Source organism: Sinohyriopsis cumingii, chromosome 15 (assembly GCF_028554795.1).
Source record: "Sinohyriopsis cumingii isolate HCF-2022 chromosome 15, ASM2855479v2, whole genome shotgun sequence".
NCBI lineage: Eukaryota > Metazoa > Mollusca > Bivalvia > Unionida > Unionidae > Sinohyriopsis > Sinohyriopsis cumingii.
In genome coordinates, this window is record NC_142975.1 from 13,062,422 (window position 1) to 13,085,626 (window position 23,205).

A 23,205-nucleotide genomic window follows, 5' to 3' on the forward strand; every position below is an offset into this window, starting at 1 on the left:
GTTTGAATGTAATAACTGAAACCTTTAGCTAAGTCTTAGTTTGTGTGTAATAATTGGAATCATTAGGTTATATCTTGGTCTGAGTGTAATAATTAGAACCATTAAGCACAGTCTTAGTTTGAATGTAAAAATTGGAATCATTAGGCTAAATCTTAGTTTGAATGTAATAATTGGAACCATTAAGCACAGTTTTAGTTTGAATGTAATAATTTGAATCCTTTAGCTAAGTCTTAGTTTGAATGTAATAATTGAAACCTTTAGCTAAGTCTTAGTTTGTGTGTAATAATTGGAATCATTGGGCTAAATCTTGGTCTGAGTGTATTAATTGGAACCATTAAGCACAGTTTTAGTTTGAATGTAATAATTTGAATCCTTTAGCTAAGTCTTAGTTTGAATGTAATAATTGAAACCTTTAGCTAAGTCTTAGTTTGTGTGTAATAATTGGAATCATTAGGTTATATCTTGGTCTGAGTGTATTAATTGGAACCATTAAGCACAGTTTTAGTTTGAATGTAATAATTTGAATCCTTTAGCTAAGTCTTAGTTTGAATGTAATAATTGAAACCTTTAGCTAAGTCTTAGTTTGTGTGTAATAATTGGAATCATTAGGTTATATCTTGGTCTGAGTGTAATAATTAGAACCATTAAGCACAGTCTTAGTTTGAATGTAATAATTGGAATCATTAGGCTAAATCTTAGTTTGAATGTAATAATTGGAACCATTAAGCACAGTCTTAGTTGAATGTAATAATTGGAATCATTAGGCTAAATATTGGTCTAAGTGTAAAAAAAATGGAACCATTAAGCACAGTCTTAGTTTGAATGTAATAATTGGAATCATTAGGCTAAATCTTAGTTTGAATGTAATAATTGGAACCATTAAGCACAGTCTTAGTTTGAATGTAATAATTTGAATCCTTTAGCTAAGTGTTAGTTTGAATGTAATAACTGAAACCTTTAGCTAAGTCTTAGTTTGTGTGTAATAATTGGAATCATTAGGTTATATCTTGGTCTGAGTGTAATAATTGGGACCATTAAGCACAGTCTTATTTTGAAAGTAATAGTTGGAATCATTAGGCTAAATCTTAGTTTGAGTGTAATAATTTGAATCCTTTAGCTAAATCTTAGTTTATGTGTAATAATTGGAATCATTAGGCTAAACCTTAGTTTAAGTGTAATACTTGGAATCATTAGGCTAAATATTAGTTTGAGTGCAATGATTTGAATCCTTTAGCTAAATCTTAGTTCGAGTGTAATAATTGGAACCATTAAGCTACTTCTTAGTTTGAGTGTAATAATTGTCTGTCATGTTGTTATTCCCAATGTTGTATGTCAAAAAGGTGACCGCCCCTATGGATTGTTTCACAATTTGTGAATGTTTCACTGAGTTTGCAAATTTGCACAGGATTGTACAACTTTGAGAAGTATTCTGTTCAGGTTGTTATTTCAGATCTTGGTGTTTCGATATAAATTTCTTGAATTCTGATTTTACGTTTGGTTGCATATAAAGTGTTTTGGAAAATACAAGTTGGCTCTTATCACCGCATTTCTCTAAGAAAAAGCAACTATATAGAGTATTTAGATTGAGAATGTTTCGTGCGAACATTTTGTGCATTTTTCGTAACATATATTTATCTCTCATCTATTCTTGACCTTCTACTTTGTTCTTTTTCGTATATGCATTACCCGTGCTTCGTAATGAATTATCAAATCAAATATTTTTGATAACAAAGCTTCAAGTTCAATTTATCCCATTTAAAGACATGTCCCAGATGATTTCAGATGTTTACTCGAAGATAGGCCCTAATTTAAGAATACATTCCTTAAGATACATATTTATAACATTTTCAGGGTCATTCAGTTCACTGTTAACATCCGCCAAGAAGTATGGAATAGGAGGTCACAGCGTATTCCTTTATGACGTCAGAGCAAAATCCTTGACTTACATCATCAAAACTGACGGTTTTATTGATGATAACTGTGAGTATATATATATATATATATATATATATATATATATATATATATATATATATATATATATATATATATATATATATATATATATATATATATATATATATATATATATATATATATTTCATACAGGTTAGAGAATGTTTTAATTCGTACTTTATGGAGATTCGAACCCAGGTCCGCGGGTAAACGGAATGCATCGCCTTGCCTGCACACACGAGCCCTTACTCCCTCACGACTGAGCACACATCATCAAAACATGATGCCACTCAATCTGTGTTATATGCACTCGTGTTTAGCACACACACTCGCATGACGACCCAATAATTAATTCTCATCTATCTACACAGTCATTCCGGATGAAAGAAATCAAAGTATAGAGAGTTAATTATAGAGAATTATAAATATACACCAGACAGAACGGAAAGTGCTATCCCTAGAATCTATAGAAGAATGCTTGATAATTTTAGGCAGAATTATTATTTTTTATACAATTATAATACTATCGTATACGTTAGATAATTTTTTTAATTCGTACTCTACAGAGATTCGAACCCAGGCCCGCGGGTAAACGGCACACATCACCTTGCATACACACACGAGCCTATATTCCCTCACGACTAAGCACACATCCCCCCAAAAAATGATGCTACACATTACATAAGTAAGCATAAGTAATCTGAATCTAAATAAATGACACCTTAGTGAGTGAATCTAAATAAATGTTACCTTAGTGAGAGAAAAGTGATTGTTTTAAAGCTAAAATTTAAAAAAAAAGCTCTTTGTTTGCAGTGGTTTTTTAAAATCACTTATCGCCAGACCTTTTCAATAGTGTCCAAGACTCCTGTCAATAGTATCCAAGACTGCTGTCAAAAGTGTCAAAGACTCCTGTCAGTAGTGTCCAAGACTCCTGTCAATAGTGTCCAAGACTGCTGTCAGTAGTGTCCAAGACTCCTGTCAATAGTGTCCAAGACTGCTGTCAGTAGTGTCCAAGACTCCTGTCAATAGTGTCCAAGACTACTGTCAATAGTTTCAAAGACTCCTGTCAGTAGTGTCCAAGACTCCTGTCAGTAGTGTCCAAGACTGCTGTCAATAGTGTCTAAAACTGTAGTCAATAGTGTCCAAGACTCCTGTCAGTAGTGTCTAAGACTGCTGTCAATAGTGTCAAAGACTCCTGTCAGTAGTGTCCAAGACTCCTGTCAGTATTGGCAGAATGAAATTGAACATATTTCCTCTCGCAAGATTTGTTTATTTTTTCTTTTCTTTTGATTTCAGTTTATTATATTAAGATTCCCTTCTGTCAATAATTCCTGCGCATTAATTGTTTTGAATAATCATGTATCTTTGACAATGGTAATGACCATTCATGCTGCACCACTTTCTTTCAATTATTTTGACAAAGATAATTGTATTTAATATGAAACTTTGTTTCGTTATAAAACCGTTATCTCTATTTGTATATATGTATAGGTGGGTGTGTGTGTTCCATTGGGTATCCCTTGTGGTGAATTCGTTTTTTATTTTCAGCGTTTGAAAAAATGTATCATTTGACGATGGAAAGTGAAACAAACATTTTATACCAGGAATCGAGACATTACGACGTGAAGGTGAGCATTGTACGGAAATGGTGATCATTAAACGGAAAGGTGAGCATTGAACAGAATGGTGGGCATTGAACGGAAAGGTGAGCATTATATGAAAAAATGAGAATTGTACGAAAATATGAGCGTTGTACGGAAAAGGTGAGCATTGAACGAAAGGTGAGCATTGTATGGAAAAGGTGACCAATTGTAAAAGGAGGTGAGCATTGAACGGAAAGTGGAGCATTGTGCGGAACAGGCGAACATGGTACGAAAAGATGAGCATTATATGAAAAAGTTGATCATTGAACGGAAAGTCGAGCACTGTGCGGAAAGTTGAGCATTGTACGGAAAAGGTGAACGTTGTAGACAATAAATGAGCATTGTAGGAAAAGGACGAGTCTGCTGCAAGATATACTGTGCTGTTGTTTTTGTTGATTAGCACATGAAAAAAGAAACTTTCTAGAGTAAATGTAGAGAAACGTAGTAGTATTTTAAAAGGGAACTATCATCTGCATTAATGTAAATGTCAGTAAGAAATTACGCCATAATGTCAGTTTCCAGTTTCTTGGGTAAAAATAGTCATGTGACCTGTCAGGAAAGGCTCTTTGAATGGATATGAACCTTTGATGTACTAGTTTTTCAGTCATTTAGCAAGAGTCGTTGTACCTCAACGATCAACGTGTCCAGAAGAGTCCCATTCACTTTATTCTCATAGCCTCGCAATAAATAGTCTTTATACGATGGTGTTCTTTCACACATATATACATCCATCAGTCGATCCACCCATCAATTAATTTATATTATATGAATCAACATTTAAGTAATCACCAACATAACAATTTGTGTTGGCTTCTGTTTCACGAATTCTTAGTAAATATTTAATCTGTCAATTGCATCACTGTCATACGGTTTCATGAATTCTTAGTAAATACATAATCTGTCAATTGCATCACTGTCATACGGTTTCATGAATTCTTAGTAAATACTTAATCTGTCAATTGCATCACTGTCATACGGTTTCATGAATTCTTAGTAAATACTTAATATGTCCATTGCATTACTGTCATACGGTTTCATGAATTCTTAGTAAATGCTTAATCTGTCAATTGCATCACTGTTATACGGTTTCATGAATTCTTAGTAAATACATAATCTGTCAATTGCATCACTGTCATACGGTTTCATGAATTCTTAGTAAATACTTAATTTGTCAATTGCATCACTGTCATACGGTTTCATGAATTCTTAGTAAATACATAATCTGTCAATTGCATCACTGTCATACGGTTTCATGAATTCTTAGTAAATACTTAATCTGTCAATTGCATCACTGTCATACGGTTTCATGAATTCTTAGTAAATACTTAATCTGTCAATTGCATCACTGTCATACGGTTTCATGAATTCTTAGTAAATACTTAATATGTCCATTGCATTACTGTCATACCGTTTCATGAATTCTTAGTAAATGCTTAATCTGTCAATTGCATCACTGTCATACGGTTTCAAGAATTCTTAGTAAATACTTAATCTGTCAATTGCATCATTGTCATACGGTTTCATGAATTCTTAGTAAATACTTAATCTGTCAATTGCATCACTGTCAGACGGTTTCATGAATTCTTAGTAAATACTTAATATGTCCATTGCATTACTGTCATACCGTTTCATGAATTCTTAGTAAATGCTTAATCTGTCAATTGCATCACTGTTATACGGTTTCATGAATTCTTAGTAAATATTTGATATGTTTATTTCATCACTATCCTATTGTCCTATTGTGATGTCCAAATATGGTGCAAACATTTAAAGTCAACTGTATATAATTTTGTCAGTAATGAGGTAAAGAAGTTTTTGTGTATAGTAAACAAGACAAAATATTGGCTTGTTAAGGTCTAATGACAAATTTAGTAGACGTTGATAAGTAAATGACAAAAATCCTTTTAAAAAACAATATAACTCTCTCTCTCTCTCTCTCTCTGTGCAGTGTCAACCCAAAATTTATATTTCAGTTGTTGTTTTTGATTTTCTGAAGACAAAGAATGCCCACGTAATATTCCTGTGTTTTACCTGATTTTATCAAGACAAAGTGAATGACCGCGTATACTTCCGGTATTTTACATGATTTTATCCAGACAAAGTGAATGCCCACTTAATATTACCGTGTCTTGCATGATTTTATAAATACGAAGCGAATTCCAACGTAATATTTCTTGTCTTTTACTTGCTTTTATCAAGACAAAGTGAATACATACATACTAATTCCTGTATTTTGCATGATTTTATCAATACAAACTTAATGCCGGTGTAATATTCCTTGCGTTGCACATGATTTTATCAAGACAAAGTGAATGCCCGCGTAATGTTTCCTGTCTTACTTGATTTTATCAAGACAAAGTGAATACATACATAATACTTCCTGCATTTTACATGATTTTTCAAGACAAACTGTATGCCCATTTTAATATTTATTGTATGTTTGTGATTTTATTTATGAAGCAGCTTCATGAATTTCAGTCTGACATCATTACTGGAATTTGGCAAAGAGTTAAGTCCAAACACAGTAAGCTGCTAGCGAGGGGTAACCTTACCATCCGTGTCATATCGAAAGAAGGCATGTCCATGGAGGGCACTGTAAGGCCAAGACTAACTTGTAGCTGTAAGTAATCTTAAAAGTTCTTCCAATATGTGGTTTTGTCATGTCTTTTTTTAAACATTTTGAGTACGTATTATACATGGATATAGAGCCCTCAGTAGTGAAACCTTTTGTGTCCAGAGCATTCTGTTTCCTGACAAATCCATTGGTTTCAACATTGGGTTTCATTTTTGGCGGATTTGATTCTCGTTTTGGAGGACGTATAGTCCTTGACTGTCATTTTTTTAAAAACTCCTAAGAGAGTTCTGGGATACGATATTATTTATAGACGCTTTGCTATCATCTTTGACACTCATTACATAACAGGTTGATTTTGCTTATACAAAGACATAACCCTTACCGCTTGACCTTTCAGTATGTCATCATAGGTTTGTCTTCTTATTTAACGTTACAACCCGTGTTATTGGAGCTTCTGTATATCACATATCTGACTGCTTATTTAAAGTTATAACTCATGCTATTTGACCCTTAGTATATCACAGGTTTGTGTGATTATTTAAAGTTATAACTCATGCTATTTGACCCTTAGTATATCACAGGTTTGTGTGATTATTTAAAGTTATAACTCATGCTATTTGACCCTTAGTATATCACAGGTTTGTGTGATTATTTAAAGTTATAACTCATGCTATTTGACCTATAGTATATCACAGGTTTGTGTGATTATTTAAAGTTATAACTCATGCAATTTGACCTATAGTATATCACAGGTTTGTGTGATTATTTAAAGTTATAACTCATGCTATTTGACCTATAGTATATCACAGGTTTGTGTGATTATTTAAAGTTATAACTCATGCTATTTGACCTATAGTATATCACAGGTTTGTGTGATTATTTAAAGTTATAACTCATGCTATTTGACCTTCAGTATGTCATCCCAGTTCTGCTTTTATAAAGTCATAATTCGTGCTACTTGACCCTTCAGTATGCCATCACAGGTTTATCAGTTTTTATAAAGTTATAATTCGTACTACTTGGCCCTTCAGTATATCATTGCAGGTTTATCTGTTTATTTAAAGTAATAACTTGTGCTCTTTGACCTACTTCTATCACATGTTTATTTGGTTAATTACAGTACTACCACATACAATTATCATTTAGAAAAATATGCTTTTATAGCTACGGCAACTGTGAAAGGTCGTCCCCAAAGCTGTCTGAGAGATAATATTGATGCTAAATAAATTAATGAAACTGAATTTATTTCCTGGTACAAAGTTTAGTGTTTCCTATTATTTCTTAGCCTTTCTGGCAGTGCTATCTAGTTCGGGACTAAGAAACAAAAGAACAGTCACGCCAGGTGGAGGAACAGCAGTGTTTCAGCTTAATGAAGATGGTGGATTGATATATAAGGTATGAAGGTTTCACTGCCTGTTTTTTTAAACTGGTGTTTGTATTAAAAGAAGTGTGAAGCTGTATTATATATTATATTATTTTGGACGGATGGATGGACGGACGGACGGACGGAAGGATGGATGGATGGATGACCAAGTAGATGAATTATTTCAGGAGAAATAAAACCGCTTTTATGCATTGCATGATTTATTTAAATAAGTAAATATTCCTTTTATACCATTATTACCGCGTCAATATTTCTGATAAAAATTGGATAGTTCTTCTGATCCTAATATGGACTTTATAAGCATGTATAAAAGGGGTCTCAATACCGAGCCAACCAAGTCTGGCTGTAAGTCCATTGCTACGCATACTTCAAAGGACTTCAAGTTTTTTACACCCATTTCTAAGGACTTCAAGTCTTTTACAGCTGAAGGGTTCTTAAATCGCAAATACTGACAAATATTTTTTCTCAATCACCTAAGGACCGTACATTACTACCCTAATTTCAGATTTACATAGTTTTTCATGATTCACATTTGTATTACCCATCAGTAAGCTTTTCTAAGCCAACGATTAAGTACATCACGCTTTGCACCACCAGAGACGACACAACCACATAAAAGACAGGAAACGAGACTTATGCAACCATTTTTCAATGGTGAAGGACAAACACCGTGGCTTCATTAAAGTCAGAATATATACATCATAACCTTTTTCGTAGGCGAGACACAAAGTTTCAGGGGGTCCCAAGTGGCCGAGTGGTCTAAAGCGCTCACCGTTACAGATCACAGCCCTCACCTCTGTATGCGTGGGTTCGAGTCTCAGGCTCGACTAACGTGGGTACGTGAGAAAGTTTGCCAGTAGCTTCTCGTGGGTCGATGTTTCGTCTCGGGGTTTTCCAGGGTTTTTCCTTCACAAGTTATACTGACCGCCATGTATAGCACATCTTGTGCTGAAAAATGGCATTAAACCCTACAACAACAACAAAAACAACAACAACATAAAGTTTCACGGAAATCTAGCTTGATATTCAATTCAAATGATGCAGTGACAATCATTTGAACTTTGATACATTGTTGCTGGCGTTTTTATGATCTGGTCTGCAAGTGAATGGAAGTAATTTTTGATTTTCTTATACAAACAGGTATATATGGCCGGTTTGCAAAGCGCTGTGACTTCCTTGGCACTCCATAAGCTGTCGCAAAGTAGACGAAGGAGTAATGTAGTCGTGGATCTCGCAGACAACTTTAGACCTTTTCCCGGTAGCGCTGATGGCGAGGTATGAACGAATACGCTTGTTTACTACTTTATTTTATTGAATTACGAAGATAAAAAGGAAAAGGAAATATAGGAAATTGGTGCACGTTACCCTGTATTGTCCTGAATAAGCTTCAAAAGAGGAGAGAGGCTTTGTTTTCTTCAAAATCAAATTGTCATCGCATACAATATTTCGTACTTACGTATATAGTCTACATAAGATAATTTTACTCAGTTCTTTGCTGATTCACAATTTGGACCCACATGAAAGAAATAGTCAAGACTGTTTTCCAATTTAAAATGGCAGATATACACAAACCCCAATTTCGTCTATTATTATTTTTGTTCGCTTGAAATATAGAAATACACGATGTTCAAGTGTTTGTAAATTTCAAAACCAAAGCGGTAAACGAGAAACATTCACCTCTTCAACTGTCAAAACATTTTGTATTTATGCTGAGACTTTTGATTGCATACTGTTTCTTACAAGCTTTGGCTTTATTTGGAATCAAGTTTTCGGTCTTAATGACACACACATTTAAACATCCCTGTACGGACTCAAATTTCCTGAAAGGACGTTCACTAGTAGCCATAATTCACCAGTGCTTCGGAAATGTACTTTGAAAGACTTATACATTTAAAGACTGCGTTATGAATTTATTTCAGAGGACATATCTAAAATTTGTTTGATACATCACTTGACTAATAAGTTGGCCCTTAAGTTTATTATATATTTGCTGTAAGTATGTAAGCTTCTTTTGGCGTTTGATATATGTATAAATTTATGATGAATCCTTCCAGTTTTTACCAAGTAGAATTTGTAACCGATTTAATTTGTTTATCACCATACTATACAATCATCCACTAGGAAACCTTATATTGCATTGGAACATGGGATGTGTCAAGAAGTACGATATGAACAGTAGCTTTGCCGATTATTATTCTTTTTTTCTTTCCTTTTATGTTGTTGTTTTTTGTTTGATGTGGGTCTATTTACTCACTTGGTTTGTCTACCTCAATACTAGTTCTACAGTTAAGAATTCAAAAGATTATTCTTACTCTTAACGTATCACACAACCATTATGTGCACTGTCTGCGGTTATACTATCTAAAATAATTATCATAAATTTCGGAACAAAAATTCCACGATTGATTGACTGGTTTATGAATGTTACATCTCGTTTAAATTTAAAGGACAAAATAATGTGAAATCATTCGGCAATTTTCGATTTAAAAATGTATAAAGTCCACTATTATTAGTCAATCAGTTTGGTTCAAAACTAAACCTCCTCACACCTTTCATATACAGTATCCATCCGTCAGTTGTCAAGATACAAGGTAAACAAAACGAATCAGTTCCATAGTTCAAGAGTAATACTGTTCATGAAATCAACTAAGCACAATTACAGTTGTCTGAAGCTCATATCTTTAAGACAGCTGATGTGATGATTTATTATAGACGTCGTTTTTACAACTTTAACACATTACTAATAGTGGCATTCCGAGTGGATATTATTAAGACAACTGACTTGGATCTCTTCGAACAGAGAACGTTCAAAATTAGTGCACAGTTCCATCCTTCTTGACAAATCCATGGTTACGATGTAATTTTGATGAGTTCCGAGTGCCAAATGTTCCAGCCTTAGCAGCTTTCATTACCCTGGCTCCTTTGCAGGCCATGGGGTTGTTTCGCAGAATACAAGCAAAGCACACAACGCACTTGCTGGGTGGAAGTCTACATTTCACAGTATCTACCAGGCAAAATCCCCGGGGTGAGCTACGAGGTTCTGTATTGGAGGTGCCATACATGGACGGCCTGAACCTTTTAAAGAGTACGTACTAGTGTTGTACAATAACTGTTAGAAGATTTGACTTTGAATAACAGTGATATAATAAAATCTGAACCAAGTATTATTATACAGTCACAAAGAATCTGAACTTGCTGAGATAATATATTAGCTGTTTATTCCATTCATTGAAATGTGCAGGTAGATGTATTTCGCTTTCGGAAAAAGTAATATGAACTTGAAAAATAGATTTATCATTTTCTCAAGTAGTTATAACCCGAAATGTGACATTTTAGATCTTTTATTTTGGTAAATACCCGGATAAATACCACATCTCATCTACCGTTATATAGGTTACAAGTATTAATTTTCTTATATAGATTATAAGTATTAACTCTCATATATGGGTTACAAGTATTAATCCTTTCATATAATTACAAGTATTAACTCTCTTATATAGGTTACAAGTGTTAACTCTTATATGGATTACAAGTATTAACTCCTCTTATATGGGTTACAATTATTAACTCCTTTATGTGGGTTACAAGTATTAACTCCTCTTATATGGGTTACAATTATTAACTCCTTTATGTGGGTTACAAGTATTAACTCCTTTATGTGGGTTACAAGTATGAACTCCTTTATGTGGGTTACAAGTATGAACTCTCTTATATGGGTTACAAGTATTAACTCTTTTGTACTGGTTGCAAGTATTAACTCCTCTTATATGAGTTGCAAGCATTAACACCTCTTATATGGGTTACAAGTATTAAACTCTCTTATATGGATTACAAGTATTAACTCTTTTGTACTGGTTGCAACTATTAACTTCTCTTATATGAGTTGCAAGTATTAACTCCTCTTATATGGGTTACAAGAATTAACTCTCTTATATGGGTTACAAGTATTAACTCCTCGACTGATAAAAGTATAAGCTGGATGTCTTACAGCAACTCTTTCTTGTGAGACTATAACCTTTCTCAGTTCCAATCTTAGATATAATGGTACATTTAATCGGATGTTATGCTCTCCTTTTCTTCGTGATTGCACACCGTTAAAAGTCTCATTTGTTTGCAGGGGCAATTTTGTTTCGTGTACTACAAGTTGCGCTACTCAATAAATATATTTTATAATTATTTTTACAAACGTACATAGTACACACAACGAACTGTTTATACTGACGCCTGAAACGTATTTTCTACGAAGTACTGTGTATATATACAGTGATACCCCTCAAATTCTAACTTCGGGTACACCAAAATGCCGCCAACATAGAAAGTTTTATTTGGTTCCGAAGTTTTCCTTTTTAAACATCATCAGGGTTTTCCTCGCTAAACCGAGACCAATCTACTCTGAAAATATGGAAAAAGAACAGGTCCCAAATTTAAATTTTACATTAAAAACACCCCCTTAAAACTGAACCTAACGTTAAACATGAAAGTGTACCGAGCTGTTAAATCCATAAAATATTGATAAGTATTCTGCAGAAATAGCCATGAGTTCGCTAAAACACACCTGTCACACTTGGTCAGATTATTTACCATTAGCAATTGTTGTAGCAATCGTGTAAATTGTTCATGACTAAACGCTGGTAAATAAACCATGTAAGAAAGAGTATGTTTACATGCCTATTATCTTGTATATATACATGGTCAATATAATTCTTTCTTTCATTTGTAAAAAAATTAAATACCTGGACTTTAATAACTTGGCATCCAGTCTGGTTTTTGATTCTGTGCCGCCAGAAAGCGACAAAACAGCATCCTAAAATTCAGCTTCATTGAGATGATTTTTAACAGAGACAACTCATTACATACATGCATTTGAGTGACCCCGACTCTCATTTGCCTTCAGTCGCTTGTCAAGATGTTGCAACGACCAGCTAAGCCTCGTAGGATTGAACTATCCGTACAGGGTAAAATTAGTCTCATCAAAGAGTGTGAATCTGTGAACACACCGTTGTTAGAAACACGATGGACTTGTATATCTACCTTTATATTTAAAATATGAAATTTTTACATTTATTATGATACGTTCAATAAACCGTAGCTTCCCAGAAAATTAAATAGTTTGGTCCAACTGGTTTGGGGCTTTGAGTGGTTTCACTGCATATGCAAATTACATATGTTATGAAAATCTTCTTCGATTATTGCATGTCTAATTCAACTGAATACAATGGAAATCGATGTAGAAATTAAAATAGAGAAGGAAATGGAAAAAGAAATTGAGATAAAAACTAGACCAATATTGTATGCACAGAAATGCCCCATGAGACCAGCTTCGGCTGATGTTTACCTTTAGTAACATAGTAATTATTAAACATAAATTCGTTTAAAAACAATTGAAAGAACAAAAATGTCTCTTTGCAGTGCAACCGTTTTTACTCCTGGGACATTACCTTGATCCCATTGGGGCAGCTGGAGCAGCCTGGCTTCACCTAGACCGCGAATGCAACCTCCACTATTACATTGCTACACCTAGAGAAAGTGGAGAGTTTAGCTCGGCCAAAGCCTCTTTCCTTAGTGACTCAGATGAGAGCAATTTTGGGAATGCAAGTGAAATTTTGATAGCAACGTTGTCGAAGGGACGAGTAAGCAAATACATTTATTTTTATTCGAAAATATCTCAACTTGCATTTATCTAAAAAGTTTTATGACCGTGAGAATTTGATTGCGGTCAGGCTAATGAACATTTCATTAGTTTAACGTTGTAGGATTTATTTCTTTCGTCAAATTATCTGCTTCGAACAGTCTGTCCTTAAATTTTGTATCCACTTTTCCCAGCATTAATGGTATCATATTTGAATATGCTGCTTCCTCGTATCCTCAGATATTTTTTGCAGTTCAATACGCACACTCCAGCCTAAAGTTAAACAGATGTTTCCTGTTATTTACGGTTGAACGGCAGATGTTGGATTAAAATGTTTAAACTGGAGTTTTTAGTAAGTATTTATTGGACAAATGAAAATAACCACTATATATATATATATATATATATATATATATATATATATATATATATATATATATATATATATATATATTGGAGTTTATTCCTAAAGAGTAGAGCGATCTGAAGAATTTCTTTATTTTTTAACAAAACAGGACGATTTGATGACGCAGTAACGTCACAGATGTGTACATCAAGAGAGTATACATTTTCGAAAGTGTTTCATGAACTGTGTTTGAGCGATATTTCATCCAAAGGCTTCGTTGATGTGAAGAGTTTCATTGATTGACTAAATTTATTACCCGACCTACACGAAGCTGAATATTATACCTATCAAGACATATTCAAAGCACAACTGACAGCCTTAAATCTCAAGATATATTCAAAGCACAATTAACAGCCTTAACTCTCAAGCTAAATTCAAAGCACAGTTCAAGCCTTACCTCTCATGATAAATTCAAAACACAATTCACAGCCTTACCTCTCAAGATAAATTCCAAACACAATTCACAGCCTTACCTCTCAAGATAAATTCCAAACACAATTCATAGCATAAATAGAAAAGTTGCGTTATGAGACAATTCAATTGGGAAATCACTCTATTATAAATGTTACACACATATCTTTGAATTGACATCATTTATGGCACTGACAACTGCGTCACAACTTGTGAAACCGCGGATAACTACCATCATCCATCTATAGTGAAAGTACGAAATCCGTACTTTTTCTCATGATCCAAAGCGTTGATGTGAAGCTACCAATCAATCACTTTAGTTCATGGGATGGTGGTGTCCATACTAGCTGTTATGGTAATGGCGTCACGTCTGTGCGAATGACGGCACTTACGAATTAATGGAGAAAGATTTACTATGTCTTGGTGCCAGTTTAGGTCTGTTACCAGCGAACATCATTTATTTTCAGGCAAACGGCGTCATAGACTACGTCCCGGATACAATATGCCAGAGTTTACATGGCGGAACAGCTCTATTGCAAATCGGACCGGAAAAGCGTTCGTCGAATATCCTTCAGACAACAGTATGTACATTCCGCTTTAGTTTTACTTAATCGAAATAGTATTGAAATATACACATCAATATATGTATTTATCGTAGAGTAACTTGTCATATTTTGAACATATTGAAACAGATGATCTGAATTTAGTATTATTATTAAATTCTTTTTATGTAATGTGGAGTCCGGATGCTGGGAGTCAGTCTCGTACTGAGTTGTCATTGAAGTCCATTCTGTTTGATTATACATATCGGAAATGAGGCCAAAACAGAAATATGTGTTTTCCACAAATTTCTTGCAGCAACCATCATGTGGTGGACGTGGAGTTCAGAGAGAAGCGTAAGCACCATGGGTGAGGGGATTGTAGATGGCGAGTTTCTCTAAAAACTCTGTTGAACTTAACGCATGCATTTTCTTACTCAAACAGACAATAATCTTCAATAAACCGGATACAATTGCCATTTAATATTTGCCATTTAAATGCACATTGTGTGTACTAAATGGCCTGAAATGACGTTACCGATTTTAAAATCGCTTATATATACGAAGGCCTTTCATGTATGGTGTGTAATCGATTTCCAAGTTCCTTGACTTCGTGAATCCTCTTAGAATACAAAGTTCAGCTCCCAGTGAAACGCATGACAGTTGTAAGTGGCAATCGGAATATCTCGGGGCTTTTCTACTGAAATTAGACCTGAACACACTTCTAGTGTGTTTCAGTGTAAAAAAAAAAAAAAAAAAAAAGAGAGGAAATCGCTGGAATATGACGGAGAACCAAGTAAATATCTTATGTTCCCGAGGTGGAGCTTCACTTCTCTCACGGAGCCACAACTACAACAAATTGATTTCAGCCTCTTTATTGGCGAAACTCACGCACCTGTTTTCAACAACTTTTTCAAGGGATTCACACAAAACAGGAAAATATAGACAGTTATAAAGCCTTAAGCTGGCAGTTCAAGTTCTGTTCTTGTTAAATTTGTATCATTTTTAATGGAAAATAAGCAATACGAGAACTCAAAACGAGGCTAATCCCGGGGTCACATGACCTATGCAGGCCGTGATAATGTTTACCTACGCCATTGTAGAGCAGATTAAAGTCAAAATTCAGAAATACAAAAGGTTAGAAAGGCAGAGTAGATATGTTGTTTGATCGATTATGATTGCACCAGTTAAATTATAGATCATCAAATATTTCGGGACAATAAATCTTGATATACACAGAGGGACTGAAAATCACCCTATAACCGAATATTCTGAAGGTTCTTCTCATGTTACTATTTTAATGTTCTTGCATAAAGCTGAAATAGAAGAGATTGATGGGACTAAATTCAACATTTACATACTAGGTCAGACTGGCAAATTCTTGTTGGAAGAAAGACGGTGAACCACAGGACGGTGACTACCAACACGAACGCAACGTTGAAAATGGGCACCATTGCTATTACGAGTCCCTGATGTATGATGATGGCGCCACATGGCGCCCACTTGATGGATCGTGTAATACTTGTGTTTGTGTGGTATGTATATCAGTTGGTTTCTGTTCCTCTATTTTGTTTAAAAATGTAATTAACATGACTACATACACGCATCACGTGAATCCCTCTGAACGATATTAATACAAGTAGTATGGAGAAGAAAAAAAGCACGGCTTTTGATTCATTATACCGTCATTCTTGTTACAGTGATGGGTTTCAAGCTTAATGCTAACGTTTAAAACAAATTTCAAACCTCGTAAAACTGTGTGCTGCTCTGATATAGGGTCTTGGCAGGTTTGGCCAGCCCATATTGCGTTTCATCAAGTGACTATTGTGTTATTTATATTACCATGCTCATATTACCATAATTACCTACACGAAACATGTATATTATTGTACCTCATAAGTGTAACAGTATCACTTTTTGGCGCTCAGATTGTCACGTGCCGGAGGGAAAAAAACATCAGGTCTCCTCACAACGGGATTCAAGTGATCTTGTCTCCCTCACGTGGTTCCAGTATCTGATTTGATAAGATATAATACGCATTTTATTCCCCTTGTTTGAAGTGTTACGTATATTTGGTTTAATTTATATTTGAATTAATTTGTGTTTTATTTGATTTGATTGTTCGTGGGTTTTGGAATCGTTTTATATTTTTTACATGTCAATGTAGTATAATTTTTTTATTACTTGGAATTTGATATTTTCCAGAAAATTTAGTTTAACCTGAATCTTTCCATAAATGTCTAATAATAGAAAAACTGTTTCTATTTTTGTCTTAGTTCCTGGCCTTGATTAAGGGTCAAATAAACACCTTTATTCTCGTAGTAAAATGATAGGTTCTTATCAAGGACATACAGGGGTTATGTGATTTTTATATGTTAACATGATCACGTGATCCTCTATTTCGCAATTAGGTATTTCCCAAATTGCGAAATACTTAGTATTAATAGTGATGTTTAGAGAGAGAGAGAGATCTCAGAATTTTGGGGCGTTTAAACATTCGATGTCTTGTTGTTTTCTTCTGTTGTGACTAGTTTTGAGTTTTTGAGTTTTATTTTAATTTTTTGGGGTTCCAAAAGATTAATTCGTTTCTCAAGAAATATTTTGTGCTCATACAGAATTTTTCAACAAAGACATTTCTTAAAATTTTTATCTGGATTTCCAAAACCAAAGGATTAATTATTGTATTTCTACAAGGAACTGTAGACTTCAACACAGTACTGGTTACGTCATCGCCTTCCGTCTTTGATTCTTCGTCGGGACTCGAACTTGAATTCATTAGAACATTTTATTATTAAGACTTCTAAATTTTTATTTCTGGAGTATTCTTGGATTACTTTTGGATTTGACTCATAAAACCGTAAGTTCCTATTTGTTTTCATTTTTAAAGTATTTTTCCAGGGAAATAAATAAGTAATTTGTTAAATTTCTTAAAGCTTGTTGTTTTTCTCTCTTTCTAGTGTTACTGTTTATTCGAGCCTAAACGCGTAACATAGGAGAAGGAGATTTGTTCGAACCGCAACAAGTTATAACTTGCCTTGGGTCCACAACAATGGGACGAATGTATAAAACACCCCATATCGTCACAAACAAATATCATGCCGTCGAGCAAGACAAATACGTATTTAGTATTCAAATCAGCAGTTTCGTCAAGAAAAATCAAACATATTTGTCATACATTAAAGTAATCTGCTGGTGGTTTTAAATAAAATAATAATTACTCGACTTAATGCATAAATGTCATCAGCTAAGTGAAGTAAAAACCGAAAAAAACACACTGCAAACTGTATGATGTACGTGCATGAATACATCATTTCCAATCAGGCAGCTTCCGGCAATTTGGGACAAATTGACCCCTTGTTAATAGAATCATTGCACTCATATAGCCTCTATTGGACATCGGGTCAAGTTAAAGAAAATGTAATCCATGGTGGATATATACGAAAATGATTAGAGCGAAAAATTATTTCCCATTTTGTCAAAATAATTGTCATTTACTTGCCAGATTTTCTTTTTTCATAAAAAATGTCGTTTGCTCGCGGCATTTACTGGAATGACAAACTATTTACGAAAAGACAAGACCACAAATCGTCTGCAGAACACTAAAAACTCGAAATAGAAGCCTGAAGATTTTGTTTAACGTATAAATATAATTAGAACCGTTACCAGTCGATAATGTCTCTTTTTATAATTAAACTATTTAGTTTTTAAATAAGAACATTCAGACATCTCGAAACAATATATTTGGAATTTTTCTTTATTTCATATAGCTTTATTTTGTCATTTGATCTTAATGTGTTTTTTTTTTCCTTCAAGTGCTCTGGATTGCAAAGATAATATTATTTTTAAAAAAAAAACACAAAAAGAAGTAAAATAAAAATGCATCTTGTATGACATCCAAGTGAACACACTAATATTCCATCAACGGAGAGATGTGCATGCTTTGGGGTGTTTATATGCTGGTGAAAAAAGAAATTTGACATTATCCTCTTCTGTGTTTGGGGACTGATGATGAATATATGTCCTACTTTCACTTATTTATTCATATTTATTTATCTCGGTTTTATTCAGATGATGCGAAAAAGCGAGATCTTTACTTTCCTTAGCCGACCTCAAGTCGTTCTTGCTTAATAGTGCTGACATTCAAAAGGTTGAGGTCGAAAAAGTATGTAAAAACCAAATAATTAGGTAAACATGAATGTGAAAATTACTATTGGTTTTTTTTTTCTGACGTGAGCGGTTATGGCTCAATCTCGCTAAAATGTATTGTTTAAATCTCCAGTTCCGAACAAGTTATAAAATGTTTTTCTTTAAAAATAACATAATAAATGACGGCTCTAATGACCAGAAAATCTAATCACGTGATCTACATTTACACACAAAAATACTGGCAAGAGTAATTTTTATGCGATGAATGATTCTAGCCCACTGTTACTAATATCGTCCCGAGACAAACAGACAGACAGACGTACAGAAGTAGGCACGTGCATATGGGCTGGACCAAATCAAAATGCCCTCACTGACTGACGTAGGGTCATTAAAGTTAGTTTGACTGTTTATGTACGTATGTACCTGCATCGATCAGACTTGATTGCTATTTAGTTATTTTGATAACTTTCATCAGTCGAGAGTATGCGCGTTTTGAAAACAAAGAGTATTGAAAGTTTAAGTAATATATTAAAATTTTAGAACTTGTAGATCATACTGAATACAACAGATAGGAAGATAAAACTACTCATTGCTTTTATGGAGTGTACGTCACACGATTTACGATGTTATTTTATTCCAAGGTTTGACGCACCAACAAACAGGGCGGGGTGGTAAAGCATGAAAGAAGGGTGATTTTGTGTTCAGTTTTTGGTCTTACAATGCAAATAACTGAAGCAAACGTGAAATAAAACCAAACTAAAACTGTATTCTTAGTATTGCAATGAATATCAAATAAGCTTGGAAGGTTGTAGGTGAAACAAGAGATTGCATAAAACATCAAATTTACCTTCTCATCTATAATGGTGGACTCTGCTGGTTTGTCATTGAAAACGGCAGCATGATGACCTTCAGGTATATTCATGTATTTTACGGAAATAAAAGTCGATAATTTCATTCAACAGGAAATTTAAATTATGTATATTCATTAAGGTTGCTAATTTGAACTTTCAAAAAAGAGGACACTTCGTAAAGTGGGTGTATCTGTATCCATGTCTGTATAGAGATTTAAATACCGAAAAAGAGGACGTGTCTGGGAAAAAAAGAGGACGTATGGACACATTAATATTAGACCGCTCCAGTGGCTTTGTGGTTAGAGCGTCCGCCCCGGATGCGGGAGGTTGCGAATTCGAACCCTGGTCGAGTCATACCAAAGACTTAAATGGTACTTGCAGCCGCTTCGCTTGGCGCTCAGCACTAAGAAGTTTGTTTTTAGGACGGGTCGGCCTGGTGCCAGGATAATGCGACCGGGTGGGACATAATGCTACATGTATGCGGCACGATGCCATTGCTATACACATCCCTATAAAATGTCACACTGCAGACATCGTAGCGATATGACTGAACAATTGTTAAAGCTACTTTAAAAATCCAAAAATACACACCCACCCAATGTTCATCGACTTCTAGCTAGACAACACATCTCTCTCTCTCTCGCGCGCGCGCGCGCCGCGCTGACACACACGAAGTACTGCGTTTCGCATTAGGCAGACATGGCACTTGTATATGGAGGAAAAGAATTAAGTTAGCGGCAGATTTTAAAGTATTTAAATCTTGATTGATCAAAATCTTTATTTTATTTTGGACATTAAAAAACTCGATATATGTTATTTTAAAGGGTTAACTTTCTAAAGACTCTGGTTTTAAGGCTTTGTTTAGTGCAGGGGTGAGATGTTGCGACAACTCATAGTTTCTAAGAGAGGCAAAGTCATAAATCCGTCAATGCACCTTTTCTTTTTGGTTCCGCTTAAATAATGGACACATTATGACCTTGCAAGATTTTTTAACTTTTATAATATAAACCTCATGTAAAAAAAATTGAAGAAAGACATGCAATCTCTCTCTCTCTCTCTACACGAATAAGCACAACAAATGTGAAAATGTGAAATGATGTGGCCTCATATATAATTCATTTTGATGCATGAGAGATGGAAGGGTGGGAGATAGAATCTTACGTTGCAGAGCTGCAAAATAAAATAAAAATAGTTAGACTTACTTTTAAAACATTGATATTTACATTTATGACGGTGCATATCATTTGTACTAGACATTGCGCTTTGAAGCCGTTAAAAGTTAATACATACATACATGCATACATACGCCAGTCTGTGGTTTACTTCTCTACCGTATCACAGATATGGATACGGAATTCCTTCGAACACTCGTTTTTATAAATCCCAACACTAGCTTTAGTTTCAGCTGACCGGTTGTTATTCACCAACTTTTCTACCACCGTCAGTGATGGTTTCCACTGTTTTAAAGGGTAGGTCAGTTAAAGTCGTGACTAATTAAATGTGCAAAACAATGTTCCAAAAATGTGAAGTTATTCGCGCGTGCCTGTGGGCGTCTCGTGCTAGACAAACGCTCAGTGGTACCTCCGCGGTATGGTGAATTGTTATTGATCGCGTATGTAGAGTTACTTTCACATAAGTTAGGTTGCTGAAGTTGAGGAAAAAGTAATCCAAGAAATTATTCATCGCTGTACGTGCCTATAAAACTCAGAGAAATAATAACTACAAGGGTAGCTAATTAAACCCAACAAAGTCGACCAATCACAAACCATGTAACACATGCCGCTTATCCTTTTCTATCCATGCTGTTCAGTCTAAACATTTGGCGGTAAAATAAGACCGTTTAGATCCCAACTCGACAAAAATATTGCAAAATATTGATTTATGAGAAGAATGTAATTAATGGCGTATAATAAATGATTGTTATAGTTATGTACAAATATATTTCGTCAGCGGGGGAAGATCAACTGCCATCCGGTTATTTGCCCAGAGATTCAGTGCTCAAACCCAGTCAAGTCCATCACGGAATGCTGCCCAAGATGTCCTGGTACGAATACTGTCTAGCTTTACTTAATTTTTAACACACACACACACACACACACACTATATATATATATATATATATATATATATATATATATATATATATATATATATATACTATCAATTAAGAAGATAAAACAACTAAGATGGATGAATATATTGCATCAACGATACACAGAGAGATAGATCAATAAAACAATTGATTCTACGCAGATCTTAAAGCACGAGTGAAGAATTTCTAGAAAAACAAGATTATGCTGTCCTCCACCTGACCTGAGGTCACAATTAGCATTTTCTAAAGAAAACTGTTACCAACTGGCACATAACCTTCAAGATGTTTCCTAATGTTTACAAAATAGAATATTGGTTATAATTAAAAGATAACTTGTGGTAAAGAGAATGTCCTTGACTAAGGCCAAGATAATGATCCTAAGGTATATTTCTTTTGATTACCTCTTATGGAAGATGTTAGCACATATTATACGAGATGACATGCCGTATCCACTCAGTTCACTACCGTGAGATGCCGGTCGTGTGGACACTATTGTGTGGATTTTAGTCATCAACGAAATCTTGGAGCCTTATTATAACATTTCATGAATTGTTTTTGCAACATATCTCGATGCAGTAATTTTTTTTCAGAATGTAGATACAAAACTGTAAATTATAATATTAGTAGAATTTTCCAAAATACCACGTGTTTAACTTTCGCGTTGGTGTTAGTACAAATTAGTTGAGTTCTAAGTTTCCGCGAGGCTAAGTCGACAACGTTGAAATCGGTCTAGTATACAGTATTTATTCGATTCTAGAAAACAAAACATGATCAAATGAAGCTGTACCTTATTCAGAATGTGAAGATGGTCATAGAAAATTATCGACATACGTCAGCTTTAAATTTCGCTTCTTTCGCCTTTTGCTTTGCAGACGAAAACACGACAGAACTGAAAAACAAATCTTGTTATTTCCATGGAGACAAAAGATGGCATTCTTACGGTACAACATGGCATCCATATGTGCCACCTTTTGGATACATTCCTTGTGCTGTCTGCAAATGTTTGGTAAGTATAGGCTTATGTCAATTAATGTTATGAAACATTTAATGTGCTAGTTGTCAGTGTTTGGTACATCATTGCATATGCTAATTGATGCTGGGAAACATTTAAAGTGCTATTTCTCAATGTGTGGTATATATATATATATATATATATATATATATATATATATATATATATATATATATATATATATATATATATATATATATATATATATATATAAGTAGTGAAGTGGGATACCCTAGCGTCAATGGGAATTAGCATTACAGAACCCCTTGGGACAATCTGGCGTCAATGGAAAATTAACATGGAGAAAAATCGTGGGACAATCTAGCGTCAAGGGGAATTTAACATGGGAATAAATCGTGGGACAATCTAGCGTCAAGGGGAATTGAACATGGGAATAAATCGTGGGACTGTCTAGCGTCAAGGAGAATTGAATATGGGATTTTTTTTAAAAAAATTTTTTAAATTTAAAAATTTAAATTTAAATTTAAAAAAAGGGGTAGGCAATTCAAAGACTATCTCTTTTCGAGAAATATGGCTGGCCCTGAAAAGGGCCTTTGGGTT

At 34.4% G+C, this 23,205-nt stretch overlaps 1 protein-coding gene across 1 annotated transcript in view; it reads left to right on the top strand.

Moving 5' to 3' along the window:
• The window catches only part of LOC149781276 (chordin-like), a 128,882-nt gene that overhangs the window by 37,365 nt on the left and 68,312 nt on the right, over positions 1–23,205 (top strand). The window contains exons 8-18 of the mRNA XM_089935364.1: positions 1,852–1,980; positions 3,505–3,584; positions 6,078–6,219; positions 7,460–7,569; positions 8,699–8,833; positions 10,487–10,643; positions 12,968–13,188; positions 14,472–14,585; positions 15,908–16,078; positions 21,491–21,584; positions 22,505–22,638. Of these exons, the coding sequence (XP_089791490.1) occupies positions 1,852–1,980; positions 3,505–3,584; positions 6,078–6,219; positions 7,460–7,569; positions 8,699–8,833; positions 10,487–10,643; positions 12,968–13,188; positions 14,472–14,585; positions 15,908–16,078; positions 21,491–21,584; positions 22,505–22,638 (1,487 nt within the window). The remainder of the gene's footprint in view (positions 1–1,851; positions 1,981–3,504; positions 3,585–6,077; positions 6,220–7,459; positions 7,570–8,698; positions 8,834–10,486; positions 10,644–12,967; positions 13,189–14,471; positions 14,586–15,907; positions 16,079–21,490; positions 21,585–22,504; positions 22,639–23,205) is intronic.